The sequence below is a fragment of the Elgaria multicarinata genome, chromosome 11, assembly GCF_023053635.1.
Source record: "Elgaria multicarinata webbii isolate HBS135686 ecotype San Diego chromosome 11, rElgMul1.1.pri, whole genome shotgun sequence".
In the NCBI taxonomy this organism is placed as follows: domain Eukaryota; kingdom Metazoa; phylum Chordata; class Lepidosauria; order Squamata; family Anguidae; genus Elgaria; species Elgaria multicarinata.
Window position 1 is genome coordinate 46641881 of NC_086181.1, and position 17601 is coordinate 46659481.

General features: G+C 49.1%; 1 protein-coding gene across 5 annotated transcripts in view; it reads left to right on the forward strand.

Annotated features, from left to right (window-relative positions):
• DLG4 (discs large MAGUK scaffold protein 4) overlaps positions 1 to 17601 on the forward strand; it is a 121345-nt gene that overhangs the window by 98850 nt on the left and 4894 nt on the right. For all 5 annotated transcript variants that reach the window (XM_063138634.1, XM_063138635.1, XM_063138637.1 and 2 more), the window contains 12 exons: positions 3857 to 4001; positions 5828 to 5966; positions 6160 to 6316; positions 6441 to 6543; positions 8587 to 8701; positions 11082 to 11258; positions 11370 to 11406; positions 13532 to 13559; positions 13851 to 13898; positions 15330 to 15431; positions 15544 to 15716; positions 16282 to 16391. In XM_063138634.1, coding sequence (XP_062994704.1) covers positions 3857 to 4001; positions 5828 to 5966; positions 6160 to 6316; positions 6441 to 6543; positions 8587 to 8701; positions 11082 to 11258; positions 11370 to 11406; positions 13532 to 13559; positions 13851 to 13898; positions 15330 to 15431; positions 15544 to 15716; positions 16282 to 16391 — 1334 coding nt within the window. The remainder of the gene's footprint in view (positions 1 to 3856; positions 4002 to 5827; positions 5967 to 6159; positions 6317 to 6440; positions 6544 to 8586; positions 8702 to 11081; positions 11259 to 11369; positions 11407 to 13531; positions 13560 to 13850; positions 13899 to 15329; positions 15432 to 15543; positions 15717 to 16281; positions 16392 to 17601) is intronic.

Here is a 17601-nt window from a genome sequence, read left to right on the forward strand (position 1 = left end):
AGGAATCCACCCTAAAGCAGCCCTGACAGATGGTGGTCCAGCTGCCTCTTGAAGGCCTCGAGTGTGCGAGAGCCCACAACCTCCCTAGGTCACTGGTTTCACTGTTGTACTGCTCTAACAGTCAGGAAGTTTTTCCTGATGTCCAGCTGGAATCCGACTTCCTTTAACTTGAGCCTGTTATTCCGTGTCCTGCACTCTGGGAGGATCGAGAAGAGATCCTGGCCCTCCTCTGGGTGACAACCTTTTAAGTATTTGAAGAGTGCTCTCATGTCTCCCCTCCATCTTCTCTTCTCCAGGCTCAACATGCCCAGTTCTTTCTCCCTCTTCATAGAGCTTTGTTTCCAGACCCCTGATCCTCCTGGTTGCATCCTGGACTGCATCTCATCTTTAAGTGAGATGCAGTCCTGGATGGACTCAGAGTGCACAGGTAGAATACTGTGTCCAGTTCTGGTCGCCACACCTAAAAAAATAATATTGTAGAGCTGGAACAAGTGCAGAAAAGGGCAACTCATATGCTCGAGGGTCTGGAGCATCTCCCCTATGAGGGAAGGTTCCATCAACTGGGATTGTTTCGCTTGGAAAAAAGGAGGCTGAGGGGAGACGTGAGAGAGGTGGACAAAATCATTTATGGTGTGGAGAACGTGGAGAGGGAGACATTTTCCTCCCTCTCTCAAAATACTAGAACCCGGGGTCATCCCGTGAAACTGATTGGTGGGAGATCCAGGAGGAATAAAAGGACTTCACACAGGGCATAGTTAAATTATGGAACTCACTGCCACAGGATGGCTTTAAAAGGGGGTTGGATAAATTCCTGGACAGGAAGCCTATCCATGGCTACTAGCCCTGATGGCTATGTGCTGCCTCCAGTATCCAAGGCAGTAAGCTTCTATACATCAGTCGCTGGGGAACATGGGTGGGAGGGTGCTGTTGCACCGTGTCCTGCTTGTGGGTTCTCTGGTCGACAGCTCGTTGGCCACTGTGTGAACTGAGTGCTGGACTACAAGGACCCTCGGTCTGATCCAGCATCAGGGCTCTTCTCATGTTCTTAATACACATTTGCAAAATTTCAAAACAACCGAACTGGCTCATTTGATTCCTGTCAAATAGCAATTAGATTTGGAAGCCTGTAAGAAAAGATTCCTTGAAAACCAAAGCTGACGGTTGGTTGGAACATCCTTTGGTGAGTTGGTCCCTGGCCGATGGCTGATTGGCCCCTGTGCGAACAGAGCGCTGGGCTAGATGGAACCATCGTCTGATCCAGCATGAGGGCTCTTCTGATGTTCTCACCATGGTTATTCTCAGCCATTGGGTGCCTTTAGCACTGTGAATGTTGGACTGACACAATCTCATGTGTTTCCAAAATTCCTAACCCCATGGTTGTTTTTCCCCGTGTTTGTTTTTGTGCTTAATATTTATTTATTTATTTATTACATTTCTATACCGCCCAATAGCCGAAGCTTAAGGGCACTGATCTCCCGTAGCCTGTCAGGATCTGCAAGGGTTTATTTCCTCTTGCCTAAAATAGTGATGCAAAACCTCAATCCCACAAGCCAAACCCGACCTGCCAAATTTCCTCAATTACCTTTGCCACATTCCCCGTTCGTCCCAACCACTAATCATTTGGCTTCTGCATGGATTTCCTCCATTCTAAAATAGAGTGCCTCTCCTAAGATTTAGTTACTGACAGCAGGCGCTTTAAGCTACAATTGGCTAATCATTTATTTAGAATCATGGAATAGTAGAGTCGGAAGGGGCCTCTAAGGCCATCGAGTCCAACCCCCTGCTCCATGCAGGAATCCATTCTAAAGCATCCCTGACAGAGGGTTGTCCAGCTGCCTCTTGAAGGCCTCCAGGGTGGGAGAGCCCACAACCTCCCTAGGGAACTGATTCCATTGTCGTACTGCTCTAACAGGAAGTTTTTCCTGATGTCCAGCTGGAATCTGGCTTCCTGTCACTTGAGCCCGTTATTCTGTCTCCTGCATGCTGGGAGGATTGCGAAGAGATCCAGGCCCTCCTCTGGCCATAGCTAGACCTATGGTTTATCCCAGGATTGTCCTGGGGTCAAACCTGTTCATCTAAGTGCCACACAGGGCATCCAGCGTTCAGGCAGGGACGAACCTGGGATGATCCTGAGATAAATCTTAGGTCTAGCTACGGCGTCTGTGTGACAACCTTTTAAGTATTTGAAGAGTGCTCTCATGTCTCCCCTCCATCTTCTCTTCTCCTGGCTAAACATGCCCAGTTCTTTCAGTCTCTCTTCATAGGGCTCTGTTTCCACACCCCTGATCATCCTGGTTGCCCTCCTCTGAACACGCTCCAGCTTGTCTGCCTCCTTCTTGAAGTGTGGAGCCCAGAAATGGACGCAATACTCTAGATGAGGCCTAACCAGGGCCGAATAGAGAGGAACCAGTACCTCACGTGATTTGGAAGCTACACTTCTATTAATGCAGCCCAAAATAGCATTTGCCTTTTTTGCAGCCACATCACACTGTTGGCTCATATTTAGGGCCCACCCTCTTTGCCTCTGCCACCCCCCACCCTAAAACACGGCCTCAAAGAACTTCTCCAAAACGCAGCGTTCAACACTCCACCCCACCCAAACCCTGGATTCCTCCTCCTAACTAGAATCAGGATATTGGGTGAGGGCAATTCTCCCCTTCCTTGATTTTTGGGAAAGGAGAGACTCAATGCATAGACTCCGATGTGTGCCAGTTTTAGCTGATCACACAGTCTGGAGCAGGGGAGAATTTCCCCAGCTAGCACTGTCCCGGCCCGTTTTGCAAGCTAAGAGGTGCTCGTTCGTGGCATTTGGGGCAGACATTCCAACACCCACACTCATCTTTGTGAGATTACTTCGTTGCCAAGGCAGGAAACTGTGGGTCCACCCCCATACCCCACCTCCACACACCCCTCAAGGCATGCTCAGATTTTATATAATTGCAAAAATATGAAAATATGTAACTGAAGCGTCACAAGGTAGAAATAGACCAGCCTTTCCCAACCTGATGCCTTCTGGATGTCTGGGATTGCAACTCCCATCATCCTGTGCTGGTGGGGAATGATGGGAATTGCAATCAAACACCTCTGGAGGGCACCTGGTTCTATAAACTATAGAAACAAGAAATGTAGCCATAATTGGATGCTTTAGGGTGGATTCCTGTATTGAGCGGGGGGTTGGGCTCGATGGTGTTGTAGGTCCGTTCCAACTCTGCTGTTCTATGATTCTATGAATTATTATTATTTTTATACCACATTGACTTAAGAAAATATTCATCATCTGAATTTATATTGTAGAAAACAGTGTTTTAGCAAATCTAGACGGTATCTAGATTTGAATGCCTCTTTGCATTCAACGGGACTTCCTCCCATGTAAGCATGTATAGGGTTGCTGGCTTTGTCAATTTCACAAGTTCTGGCCACTTTCCATAAGTCAGTTAAGCATTCATTCAGGCTTCTGGACTCAAGAGCCACGCCATTTTGGGGGGCACCAAATCCTCCGCAGCACCAATACGGTCCATCCCATAGTCGAGTTTTGCCAAATATCCTTTGTTAGGGTCAAACAGGGAAATTCTCTGGAGGAGGTCTTTTGCCATTTCATGGGGCATGGGGCTTGACTCGCTTGCTTGAGCCGTCCGTTGGGAACTTTTGACGGGAATATCTGGTTGTCGTCCTCTTGAACTCTGTCTCTGGTGTGAAGTGCTTTGGATGGTGTGAAGAAGCGTTTCCTCAACTGGGATGCCCTCCAGATCGGTTGGCACCTCCCAGCCAGCTGGTGGCGAATGGGTGGGTTGTTCCCTTGCTTCTGGGTGCTGGGGCTGATGGAGGTTGTGTCCTTTCTCGTCCTCCACTTCGCCAGGTAAACAATGTGAGTTTAGAAGACGTCATGCACGAAGATGCCGTAGCTGCCCTGAAGAACACGTATGACGTCGTCTACCTAAAGGTGGCCAAGCCCACCAACGTTTACCTCAACGATTCTTACGCCCCGCCCGACATCACTTCCTGTGAGTGGCCTCCTCTTCCTTCCTCTGGCTGCTGTGGTTGCGGGTTGTGGTTAGAGGACCTCTGAACAGTGATTGCCAGCACAAATGCAGACTGGGGCAGAAATGAATTGTGGGGGAATATTCCGATGCAGATTATGATGATTATTATTATATTTATTACATTTATATACTTGCCTCATCGGGCTCGGAAGCATACAGGCAGCCAATGCAAGCGGGCCAGAATCGGTCTTCTACGCTCGAACCTTTTGGTTCCTGTTCTCAATCTGGCTGCTGCATTTCCTGTCCTGCCTCCACTATCCGAGGCAGTAAGTCTGTGTGCACCAGTTGCTGGGGAACATGGGTGGGAGGGTGCTGTTGCACCGTGTCTTGCTTTGTTGGTCCCCGGCTGGCAGCTGTTTGGCCAACTGTGTGAACAGACTAGACGGACCCTCTGTCTGGTCCAGCATCAGGGCTCTTCTTACATTCTGTACGCTTGCAAACCTCTGATCGTTCATCTTTTCCCCAATTTTGTATTTTTATTACCACATTCGCAGTTATGGGTGCTGTTGGCTTGGGACGCTTTTAGAACACCCTTCAACGAACCTGGTGCCCTCCAGATGTGTTGGACTGCAACTCCCATCATCCCCCAGCCAGCATGGCTGACAAGGATTCTATGAGTTGTCATCCAACACAACTGGGAGGCACCGTGTCAGCTGAAGGCTGTTTACGAGGGGGGCATAGCATTAAATGTATCCTGTTAAAATACTGGAACATAAGTGATTTTCAACAAAAAGCGTTGGGGGGGGGCGTAGCTCAGTAGTATACGCCCTCCCCCCCAATGCTTTTTGTTGAAAATCACTTAGGTTCCAGTATTTTAACAGGATACATTTAATGCTGAACATTTAATGTTCAGTCCCCGACAGCATCTCCAGTTAGGGCTGGGAATAATCCTGCCTGAATCCCTGGAGGGCCACCCAGCATCAACAGTCCTGGCCTCGGTGAGCCAAGGCTCTGACCCGGTACAAGATGGCTTCCACTGTTTAGGGTGACCCTATGAAAAGGAGGACAGGGCTCCTGTATCTTTAACAGTTACATAGAAAAGGGAATTTCAGCAGGTGTCCTTTGTATATATGGAGAACCTGGTGAAATTCCCTCTTCATCACAGCAGTTAAAGCTGCAAGAGCTATACTAGAGTGACCAGATTTAAAAGAGGGCAGGGCTCCTGCAGCTTTAACAGTGGTGATGAAGAGGAAATTTCACCAGGTTCTCCATATATACAAATGACACCTGCTGAAATTCCCTTTTCAATACAACTGTCAAAGTTTCAGGAGCCCTGTCCTCCTTTCCATATGGTCACCCTAGTTGGCAGAGCAAATACTGGGAGAGCAGTAGTAGGGTGACCCTACGAAAAGGAGGACAGGGCTCCTGTATCTTTAACAGTTGCATAGAAAAGGGAATTTCAGTAGGTGTCATTTGTATATATAGAGAAACTGGTGAAACTCCCTCTTCATCGCAACAGTTAAAGCTGCAGGAGCTATACTAGAGTGACCAGATTTAAAAGAGGGCAGGGCACCTGCAGCTTTAACTGTTGTGATGAAGAGGAAATTTCACCAAGTTCTTCATACATATATACAAATGACCCCTGCTGAAATTCCCTTTTCAATACAACTGTTAAAGATACAGGAGCCCAGTCCTCCTTTCCATAGGGTCACCCTACCACCGTTCCTGTCGTTTCTCCCTCTTGCACTTGTAGCTTTCGTCTAACGTTTTGCATCTGTGCAAAATGCCATTGCAGTCCTCCCAGCTGTGCTAGTAATGGTCTTCTTGCCCCCCACCCCTTTTGGCAGCCTACTCCCAACATCTGGACAATGAAATCGGTCACCAGAGTTACCTGGGCTCGGATTACCCACAAGCCATGACCCCCACCTCCCCTCGGAGGTACTCCCCCATCCCGAAGGAGCTGATGGGTGAGGAGGATATACCCAGGTAAGGGCTCCCCCGGCTCCTCTCTCTGGGCCTGGCAGCGCTGTTCCCCCACCTTGCCGCTGGTAGCGTTTGCCTACCGACGTGCCGAAAATGAGGCCGGTGGCGGTAGCTTCTCTGCGTGCTGACCGCCGCTGTGCTTTGCTTTCCGGAAAGTGCTTCCCCTTTTCCTCCGACTGCTTTTTCCGCTTCGCAGGGAACCGCGCCGTATCGTCATTCACCGTGGCTCAACAGGGCTGGGCTTCAACATTGTGGGCGGCGAAGACGGCGAGGGAATTTTCATCTCCTTCATCCTGGCCGGGGGACCAGCCGACCTCAGCGGAGAGCTCCGGAAAGGGGACCAGATCCTCTCGGTAAGAGCCGGTCTCCCGTCCCCCCTCCCCCCTGCTCCAGCCAGGAGCCGGGCAGAAAAAGGTGGTCGGCGTCTGCCCTCTGGTTAAGCCTGACTGACGTCATCTCACTCGCCTCCCTTTCCAGGTCAATGGCGTGGATCTCAGGAATGCTACACACGAGCAAGCAGCCATAGCTCTGAAAAATGCCGGGCAGACGGTCACCATCATTGCTCAGTACAAACCGGATGGTGCGTTCTTGTGTGTGTGTGTGTGTGTATGTGTGTGTGTGAGAGAGAGAGAGAGAGAGAAAGAGAGAGAAAATTGTCTGGGAGAATTGTCCTGTTTCTATGCTGCTAACCTTAGGGCAGAGAGTGCCCACCAAGGAACCGCGTAAGGTGATGGTCAGGCTCTCTTAGCAGAGAATTCTCTGTGTGTCCTCCATAGAATCTTAGACTACTAGAGTTGGAAGGGGCCTACAAGGCCATCGAGTCTAACCCCCTGCTCAATGCAGGAATCCACCCTAAAGCATCCCTGACAGGTGGTTGTCCAGCTGCCTCTTGAAGGCCTCTAGGGTGGGAGAGCCCACCACCTCCCTAGGTAACTGGTTCCATTGTCGTACTGCTCTAACAGTCAGGAAGTTTTTCCTGATGTCCAGCCGGAATCTGGCTTCCTGTCACTTGAGCCCACACAGAACACAGGGCGAGACTTGAAGGCAGCAAGGGTCCCCCACCCCCAATTTCACTCACCCGTCGGCTGCGTGCCTCAGCGACGAGAGAGACAGAAGCTGGAATTGGAAGTGGGGGATGAGGGGGTTGCTTTAAATGGCTGAGGGGGGTGGCAGCAAGCCAGGGCCTGGGCTTGGCGTGCAGGAGGGCGTCGGACCAAATGGCCCCTTGCTGCCTTCAAGTCTCGCCCTGTGATCTGTGTTGATGCTTGGTTGGATGGATGACACTGCTTCCAGTAGTAGAGGCAGTACACCAATTGCTGTGGAACGTGGGAGGTGCTGTCCTGCTTGTGGGTTTCTCATGGGCAGCTGGATGAACAGAATGCTGGACTAGATGGAACCTTGGTCTGATCCAACATCAGGGCTCTTCTGTTGTTCTTAGGATGGATGGATGGATGGACAGGTGAGCTTCCACGGGGAGGGATAGAAGGATGGAGTTTGCATAGAAAGATGGAAAAGACATCACGTGAGGCTAATCTGATTGGTACCTGGCCAGGGTGGATAAAAATCAATGTTTTTTTTAAAAATAATAATAATAAAAATCGTTTTTTAAAAATTTAATTTGGATTTTTTTTTAATTTAAATTGGATTTTTTTAATCAAATGCTTTTTGAGGAAAAAATCTATCTAAAGATAGTTTTCTATTTAAGATACGTTATAGTCCAAAGGTTATTCATCATGAAATAAGGATTAGTTTTTCATTATGTAGCATGAGGCTGTATATTCATGTAGTGTTTTAAGTTTTTGGGTGAATGAATTCCAGTCATCCTTTCACCACGCCATGCTCTTCCAGAGGTTTCTGTAAAGTTATTGGTCATTTTTTTCTATCTAGAGGATATTATCACAGCTGCTTGGTTTTACAGTTCTCCAAACTGTGGATTTGTGTCTGCAGAGATCACAATTCATCTGTCAGGGATGCTTTAGGGTGGATTCCTGCATTGAGCAGGGGGTTGGACTCGACGGCCTTGTAGGCCCCTTCCAACTCTGCTGTTCTATGAATCTATTGTGCCTTTGCAAATCTATGTACACAGAATCAACCCTTTACCTCTTAAGTGCTAAGTTTAAAAAAAAATCCGTGAATAGAGTGCCCTTTTTGGGGGGTGGGGGGGGAAGTCACATGATTAAATCGAGTCTTTCTGAGTAGTGATTTAAATCGTGATTTAAAACGAATTGATTTAAATCAAATCCGCCCTGTACCTGGCAGAGTTCTCTGGTGATGGATACCTGGAAAGGCAGGTGGGATTCCGTGGGTGAGCAGGGATGAAAAGGAGGGTGGGTGTTGGTGAGTTTGTGCCAGGAAGTCAGAGATGCGTTCAGCAGAGGGGAGCGTGGGGCGGGGGAGGAGGGTGGCCTCTTGGTAGAAGGGTCGGATCCTGCAGAGTCAGGACGGTAGGAGAGCAGCGCACCAGACTGCACGGCTGAGCGAGTGCAGGCGGTTTTGCGGCCGGTGGACCGAGGAGACTTCAGTTGGCTGGCGGCAGGGCCGGCTCTGGGTGGCGGTTGGTGGCGGTTCCTCGGGGGGGGGGGGGATCCAAGCAGCACTGACCCCCTGACCCTGACCCCTGCAGAGTACAGCCGCTTCGAGGCCAAGATTCACGACCTCCGGGAACAGCTGATGAACAGCAGTTTGGGCTCAGGGACAGCATCGCTGCGGAGCAACCCTAAGAGGGGTTTCTACATCCGGTGAGATCCCCGCGGCCTCCTCCCCTTCTCCTCACACACCTGGGACGAGCCCCGAACTGCTAGTGCAGCTACCCGGCACCTGGTGTTCTTTGAATGAGTTGAATGGGCACAGCCATCATCCCCCACCATGCCGGGTGGGAATGATGGGGTTTGCCGTCCAACGCGTCTGCCAGGTACCAGGCTGTGGGTGGCTGCAGTAGTCGATTTAGCCTCCAAGCGCTACGGGATCCGTCAGACCGGCTGCCGGCCCCTCGGAGCTGGATCTGTGGATTCAAAGCCTTGCTCTTCCTTGCATAGGGTCTCCTCCTGTCAGCAAAACGGGAACCTACAAGGGCCATCATGGGGTGACCAAGGACAAGCAAAAGTTTTCATTCAGCCGAAGTTCTGTTTACGCAATTATATTTATTGTAACCGCTTTTCATTGCAACAGCAAAGCCTTTTACCGTGCATCAAACCCCGAATGTTGTCTCTGAGTCGGAAACATATATAACGCAAGCTTTGGTGCCTCTCTCAGGGTGCAGTCCCGGGGGGGGGGGGGGGGGAAGCAGCTCCCAGCATGCCCCAGCCAGCCACCATAGGACTTTTTTCTACCTAATCATGCATGGGATTGCGCCCTAAATAAGCAAAGATTGCAAATGTTTCTCCCACCTCTGGACATTTTTTAAAAAATGATTTAAAAAAAAAAGGTTGATGGGACTTGTAGTCCAAACCATCTGGAGGAAACACTGATTTAGGTCACCATCTGATCCAGGTGACCTAAATCAATCCCCCTCACCTAGGTTTTTTTTTAAAAAGACTCTGATCCCAACTTTGTTTTACAGTTTGGCTGATGGCTCAAAGTTGTTTTTAGATGTCAGTTGTGTCTATTGCACGTTTTTATATGTATTTATTTAGTACATTTCTATACTGCCCAATAGCCGGAGCTCTCTGGGTGGTTCACAAAAATTAAAAACATTCAAAGTATAAAACAACAGTATAAAACCATAATATAAAATACAATATAAAAGCTCAACCAGATAAAAACAGCAGCAATGCAAAATTACAAATTTAAAACACCGAGTTAAAATTTATTTATAGACTGTTAAAATGCTGGGAGAATAAAAAGGTCTTCACCTGGCGTCTAAAAGCATATAATGTAGGTGCCAAGCGAACCTCCTTAGGGAGCTCGTTCCACAGCCGGGATGCCACAGCAGAGAAGGCCCTGCTCCTGGTAGCCACCTGCCTCACTTCCTTTGGCAGGGGCTCGTGGAGAAGGACCCCTGAGGATGACCTTAGGGTCCGGGCAGGTACATATGGGAGGAGGCGTTCCTTCAGATAGCCTGGCCCCAAGCCGTTTAGGGCTTTAAATGTTAATACCAGCACTTTGAATCGGGCCTGGACCTGGACTGGCAGCCAGTGAAGCTGGAAAAGGACTGGCGTGATGTGGTCTCATCGGCCAGTCCCTGTTAGTAACCGTGCTGCCCTGTTTTGTACCAATTGAAGTTTCCGGACCGTTTTAAATTTTGCATGTTGTTTTTAATGTTTTTAATCTTTGTGAACTGCTTGGAGAGGTTTGGTTCTGGGGCGGTATAGAAATGTAATAAATAAATAGAGTGCCAGCGTGGTGTAGTGGCTAAGGTGTTGGACTGGGAGTTGGGAGATCTGGGTTCTAGTCCCCACACGGCCATGGAAACTCACTGGGTGACTTTGGGGCGGTCACAGACTCTCAGCCCAGCCCACCTCACAGGGAGCTCGTCTACACCAAGCTGGATATTCCACTATGAAAGCAGCATGAAAGCGGTCTATAAAAGGCAGGAGCCACACGACGGCTTTATAGTGGTACTGAAGTGCGCTAACGACTGTTGGGGCCCATAAGACACATATATCATATACCACTTTCATACCACTTTCCTAGTACCGTATTTCTTCGATTGTAAGACGCCATCGATTGTAAGACGCACACTAATTTCAGCACCACCAACAGGAAAAAAAACCCTAAGACACACCCGCGATTCTAAGACGCACCCCATTTTTAGAGATGTTCATATGGGGAAAAAATTGCGTCTTAGAATCGAAGAAATAGGGTATTATATCCTGCTTGGGGTGGGTGTGTCAATGGGCCCCAACAGTGGTCAGTGCACTTCAGTACCGCTACAAAACAGTTGTGTGGCTCCTGCCTTTTATAGACTGCCTTCATACTGCTTTCATAGTGCTATATCCTGCTTGGTGTGGATGAGCCCAGTGTTGTTGTTGTGAGGATAAAACGGAGCGGAGGAGGGTTCCTTGGAGGGGGAAAAAGGCAGGATATAAATGCAATAATAAATAAATAAAATAACAACAACTTAAGGAAGGGAGTGTGTTCTAGTGGTTAGTGCCATGACCTCCGCCTTTACCGCAACAGGGCGCTCTTTGACTACGACAAGACCAAGGACTGTGGCTTCCTGAGTCAGGCTCTGAGTTTCCATTTTGGCGACGTTCTGCACGTGATCGACGCTTCCGACGAGGAGTGGTGGCAGGCGCGCCGCGTCCATCCGGACGGCGACAGCGACGAGATCGGATTCATCCCCAGCAAGAGACGGTAACGGGAGGGGGGCTTGCCCATTGGGGAGGGGGGTGGGGGATTGAAAAGGAAAGCGGTGTGTCCCCCGGCTTTCAGCCTCACCTCCCTTTCTCTCCCTTTCTCCTGCAGGGTCGAGCGGCGAGAGTGGACGCGGCTAAAAGCCAAGGTCAGTGTCTGTTTGAAAGAGTGATGCTAGTCCTCACTGAGGGCTTGCCACTTGCATTCTAGGGTGTGTTGGCCTCCTGTTTAGCCATTGTGCTAATCTTCCTCCTCCTCCTCCAACCTGTGTGCATTATGCAAATTAAATACTTTTGGGGTTATTTTGCAGAAGATTTTTTTTAAAATTCATTTTTTAAATTGTGAAATACCATCAGCAAGAGAATTTCAAAGTAGGGTGACCATATGGAAAGAAGGACAGGGCTCCTGTATCTTTAACAGTTGTATTGAACAGGGAATTTCAGCAGGTGTTATTTGTATGCATGCAGCACCTGGGTGAAATTCCCTCTTTATCACAACAGTTAAAGCTGCAGGAACTGTACTAGAGTGACCAGATAAACAAGGGGGCAGGGCACTGCAGCTTTAACTGTTGTGATGAAGAGGGAATTTCACTAGGTGCTGCATGCATACAAATGACACCTGCTGAAATTTCCCTTTCAATACAACTGTTAAAAGATACAGGAGCCCTGTCCTCCTTTTCATATGGCCACCCTATTTAAACTAAGAAAAGAGAAAGAAAATAGATAGATTTGTAAATGCATATATGAAATTACAACTTTCTAGCAATTATACATAAATAAAAGCCGACCAGATATCCAAATAATTACCCATTTGATGGTGGTATCTAAATGCCACCCATTTGCATATTGAAAGTGTTGTAAGGTCCTCGATCCATTGCATTTTAGGAGGTGAGTGTTTATCCTTCCAGTGTTGTCACATCAGTCTTTTAGCTGTCAAAGGAGCACGAAGAATCTATTTATGCTGACCATTCGTTAATTTCCAAGAGGCAGGTAGATAATTTTATAGGGCTTATACATAAACAAATATTAAAGACTGTTCCAGTGCAAAAATGTTCTGTGTAATCTCCTCCCAGCAAAAAGCAACTATTGGACATTGCCAAAAGAGGAGGGCCAGGATCTCTTCTCGATCCTCCCAGAGTGCAGGACACGGAATAACGGTCTCAAGTGACAGGAAGCCAGATTCCAGCTGGACATCAGGAAAAACTTCCTGACTGTTAGAGCAGTACGACAATGGAATCAGTTACCTAGGGAGGTCGTGGGCTCTCTCACCCTAGAGGCATTCATGAGGCAGCTGGACAAGCATCTGTCAGGGATGCTTTAGGGTGGATTCCTGCATTGAGCAGGGGGTTGGACTCGATGGCCTTGTAGGCCCCTTCCAACTCTGCTATTCTATGACTCTGAGATATGTTTAAAAGAAGCATTTAGCTGCATTGCACCACTAGCAATTAGCTGAATAAGACAATCCCTTATTAAAGAGACATTGCAGCATCCAATAGACACGAAACAAACGTTTTTGCTGAATGAGATGTAGGCTCAGATCCATCGATCCCGCACTACAGATGCTCAAACAGCGAAAGAATCCAGTCCCGTTCTACTCCATTCCTGCTTAAAACTCTGTATAGCGTTATTTATTGGCAGGGTCTTGCTATTTACTGCTTTACTCTGTACAGCACCATGTACATTGATGGTGCTATATAAATAAATAATGATAATAATAATAATAATAATAATAATAATAATAATAATAATAATAATAATAATAATTCACCTATAACAAGTATTTATGGATCGTGAGTCACTTGGCCTGGCCTCAGGGAGGGCTTCCAGCGACACCGGCTTTGCAGAAGATGGTCTGCAGCTGCCCACCCTGAGGACAGTCACAGAGACGTGTAGGGTGCTGTAATGCAGCCCTGCAGGCACATTGGACTACAAATGCCATCATCTCCCCCCAACTGGGAGGGTGCTTCGACGGTCACATATCTATTCCTCCCCAGTGCCTCCTAGCATTTCCTTTTTCCCTTGGAGCGGCTGAGGAAGATCCCCCCTCCTCCCCCATTAATGAACACCTGCATTTAACACAGAGGACCACCCAGGCCCTCTTTCAAAAGCAGTTTTCTGCACCTGTGTGCGTAGGAAGTGAGGGGATCACTGGGCGGCTTACCTGGCGTGTTCCTCTTTCCTCCTCCTCCTCCTCTCTCTCTCTCTCTCTGTCTCTGCGTCTCTCTGTGTCTTCCTCGTTTTCTTCTCCTCATTCTCTCTTCTTTCCTTCTCCAGGATCGGGTGCCGGGATCGGGCTCTCAAGGTGGGTTTCTGTCTCTAGGCCTTCCAATCTGCTCCTTTTCCAAACCTGTCCTTTGAGAGAAAGTTACGTGTACACACACACACACACAATTCCCCAGCCCTTAAAATTCCGCATCCTCCAGCTGGTTTTCTTCCAGTTCTGGTTCTCCTTCCGCCTCGTGGCTTCTACATAGCTAAGCTTGGCTACTGTCCTCTGCTGCTTACCCTGTTAAGGAGAGACAACGATGGGGGGGAATTGGTGGGATTTGGGCTGGAGCGACTCAAGGTAACAGCTTCCTTTTTTCCTCTCCAGGTCGAGAAGATGCTGTCTTAAGCTATGAAACTGTTGTACAAATGGAAGGTGAAAACACCTGTTTATTTCTGTCCTTCCTTCCTTCCTTCATTCATTCCTTCCTGTATTTATTTATTTATTTATTTACTTATTTATTTATTGTGAACCGCCCAGAGAGCTCCGGCTATTGGGTGGTATAGAAATGTAATAAATTAATAAATAAATGAATAAATTTATGTATTACATTTATATACCGCCTCATAGCCGAAGGTCTCTGGGCAGTTTACAAAAGTTAAAAAACAGTGAACATGAAAAAGTATACAAAATTTAAAACCACCAAAAACATAAAAACAATGGTATAAAAACAACGGTATCCATTTAAACTCCTTTGCCCGGAGTTCATTTGTTTTTATTTAAAACGTGTCTTTCCATTAAAATGCTTAAGATGGAAAGGGGGGGAAATATACAATATTACACATTAAAAAACATTTTAAAACATGAAAAAAGCATGGAGGAGCCAGCAGTAAAATTAATAATCAAGCAACAGATTAAAGATGGAATGTCTGTTTAAAGAGGAGGGTCTTAAACTGGTGTCTAAATGTATACAGTGAAGATGCCAGGCAGATCTCCCTGGGAAGGGCATTCCTCAGATGGGGCCACCGCGGAGAAGGCCCTTTTCCTGGCAGCCCCCAATCCTACCACTGTGGGCAGCCTCCAAAGACTCCCTTCACCATTGGGCGTGAACACCTGGGAGAAGCAGGCATTCCCTGCAGTCTCTCTGCCCCCTGCAGTCCACAGCTCTCTAGGTGTTCGGCTCCTCCTCCCATCAGCCCCTGCCAGCATGGCCAATGAACACGGATGATGGTAGCCAAACAGCATTTAGAAAACTGTCCCCCACTGGGCCCCTCCATGGACCAGATGACATTGGCAGGCACACCCACGCCCAGTGACCTCACCCCTCCTCCACCCCCATTGCCCCTTTTGCTGTTCTCCATTCGTGGTGGGAGAGCCACAGATGTCCATGCCTCTCTCAGCACGAAGAGAGGGACTGCGGGGACGAGTAGACACTCCTTCCCGTGCCGGCTAAATTCCTGGCTTCACGTGGTGCATGCCATTGCCCCGGGGGCATTGTGCACCACACGAAGTGACTCGGATGGCTTCGTCCCAACCGTTATCTCCAATCTGAGGTCAGAGATAACCGCGGGCATTGGCCTGTGTGCCACTTCCCCTCTTAAGGGGAGCTTCCTTGAGGAAACCAAGGAGGTTCTCTCCTCATCCTTGTAGAACAGGCTGGGTTTCCCCCGTTGCAGCCTGCCCCTTTACCACCCCCTTTCTTTTTGCTTAACAACAAGCAGGTGTCCTGAGTATCCCGAAATCTGGCTCTCTGCTTTGTGGTTTGGTCTTAATCCAGTAATGATTCCAATGTCCCTGTTCCGATCGTGTCCACACACCCATGGACCATCACGGGAACTGTTTCCATTTCTTTGTGTTCCTCCCTAGTCCACTACGCACGTCCCATCATTATCCTGGGCCCCACCAAGGACCGAGTCAACGACGACCTTCTCTCGGAGTTCCCTGACAAATTCGGCTCCTGTGTCCCACGTGAGTCTGTCGGGGGGACTCCCCTCCCAAGGGAATGGGAGGGGGGAGTCTTCTGCTGCCTTTGCCTCGTAGATGTGACAGGGGCTCTTCCTTTCCCTCTCCTGCCCCCCAGACACCACGCGGCCGAAACGGGAGTACGAAGTGGACGGCCGGGACTACCATTTTGTCGCCTCGCGGGAGAAGATGGAGAAAGACATCCAGAGCCACAAGTTCATTGAAGCCGGCCAGTACAACAGCCACCTATACGGGACGAGCGTCCAGTCGGTGCGCGAGGTGGCCGAGCAGGTATGCCTAGGGGCGGGGGCAATCTCTCTCCAAGTGTGGGGGTCGGAAGCAGTGAGGGACAGCTGCTAGATATATCAGGGGAGCAAGTGACAGACGTCTCGGCTCCGGGACGTCACACCAAAGGCAGAATTATTCATGAAATCCAGGATGACCTGGTGCGATGATAGCTAGTTACTGCCCACCTCCGCTCCCATACAGTATGGAATCAAGGTCTTGTCTCGTGCTAACATGCAAAGCCAGACGGAATGGCGGATTCCCCCCCCCCTTGGTGACGTCATTGCTGAGTCTCTGGGCAGGAGGGAGCTGAGGATCCCTGGGGGCTGGGGGCATGACCCACACGTTCCTGTGCATGTCCCTTCCATTTGGAGGGTGGTGCTGGTGGGGATCCGTGTGACTGAACGTCCCAAGGGAAGGGCTGCGTCGTTGCTGCAGAGGATGTTTTTGGCAGGAGAAGGAAACGTGGAGAAGCCCTGTCGTGAGTGAGCCTGGGATTGGGGGCAGGGACACGAAGGGGCACAGAGGCCTCCCACTTCCTCCCTCACCCCATTTCTCTCCCGCCGCCCAGGGCAAGCACTGCATTTTGGACGTTTCAGCCAACGCCGTGCGGAGGCTGCAGGCGGCTCAGCTGCACCCCATCGCTGTTTTTATCCGGCCGCGCTCCCTCGAGAATGTTCTGTGAGTGGAGGGATGTGCTGGGGGGCGGGGTCAGGGGAGGGGGAGGCGTGCAAGGTCGGGGTTGGCAGTGAGAAGGTGCAAATGGGTCAGAGCATGCAAGCCAATGGGAAGGTGGCCTGGAGGTGGGAGGAGCTGGGCGTGCAGGTTGACTGATTGATTGACGAGATTTCTAATCCAATGCTTTTCTATTTGGGGAAAGCCTCCCTTGGGTCTTTTCGTTCCGTTTGTTTTTCGTTTTGTTTTTAGCTGTCGTTTTTCCTCCCTCTCCCATACTTGGGATCACCCAATGAAGGGATGGAGGGGCAGGAGGACGTGTTAAAACCTATGGAACTCTCTGCCACAAGAGGAGGTGCCGCCCATAGCCTCCAATGGCTTTAAACATGGAGACAAATGTCCAGCTTGTTCATCCCCGGTCAACGGCTGGCCACCATGTGAACAGAGTGCTGGACTAGATGGACCCTTGGGCACTTCTGATGTTCTTATGTGAGGCCAACAGGTCTCAGAGGAGACCCTTGACCCCAATGGCTGGGGACAATGAGAGTTGTGGTCCGACACATCTCGGCTACACCTGGATCTGGAAAGTTGCCCTACAGAATGTCACAAAGTCATGGTGGAATGACAAACGCGGGCTTAGATGAGGGGCACGTCACAAGCAGGGAAGTTGATTCTGACTTCCTCTTTGAAGAAGCAGCTGAGGGCACACCCACAGAAACCGATGAGCAGAACTCTGGTCCGCCAGGAGTGTGTGAGGCCACCGCCTTAGATGGCTTTAAAAGGGGATTTGGTTCCGTGGGTTTAGATTAGATTAGACATTAATTTGGGGATGTTAAATGTGGTGCCCGCCAGATTTTTGTTTTGTTTGTTTAACCTCAGAGGATGAGATGGCAGCAAAGCAACAGGCGTCAGAGCCATCTTTATTTCCCAGAATGCCTCTGGGCCCCACATGGCATTTGTGTCCAAGTTACTTGTCTACAAGCCTCATCAGTTTGCTTTTTTGGGAAAGTTGCTTTTCTTTGAGACTTCTGGGTAATCGATGTTTTGTAAATGGGCAAGTGTCAGCACCCTTCCATGGCAGCCATTTTGTGAGAGTGCCTGAGACACACTCTCCAAATTCCACATGTACCCACTGACACACACACACACACACCCAAAAAAACCCAGTTGAGGAGCACTGCTTTAATTTGTATTCTGCCTTTACTGCGAAAGAAAT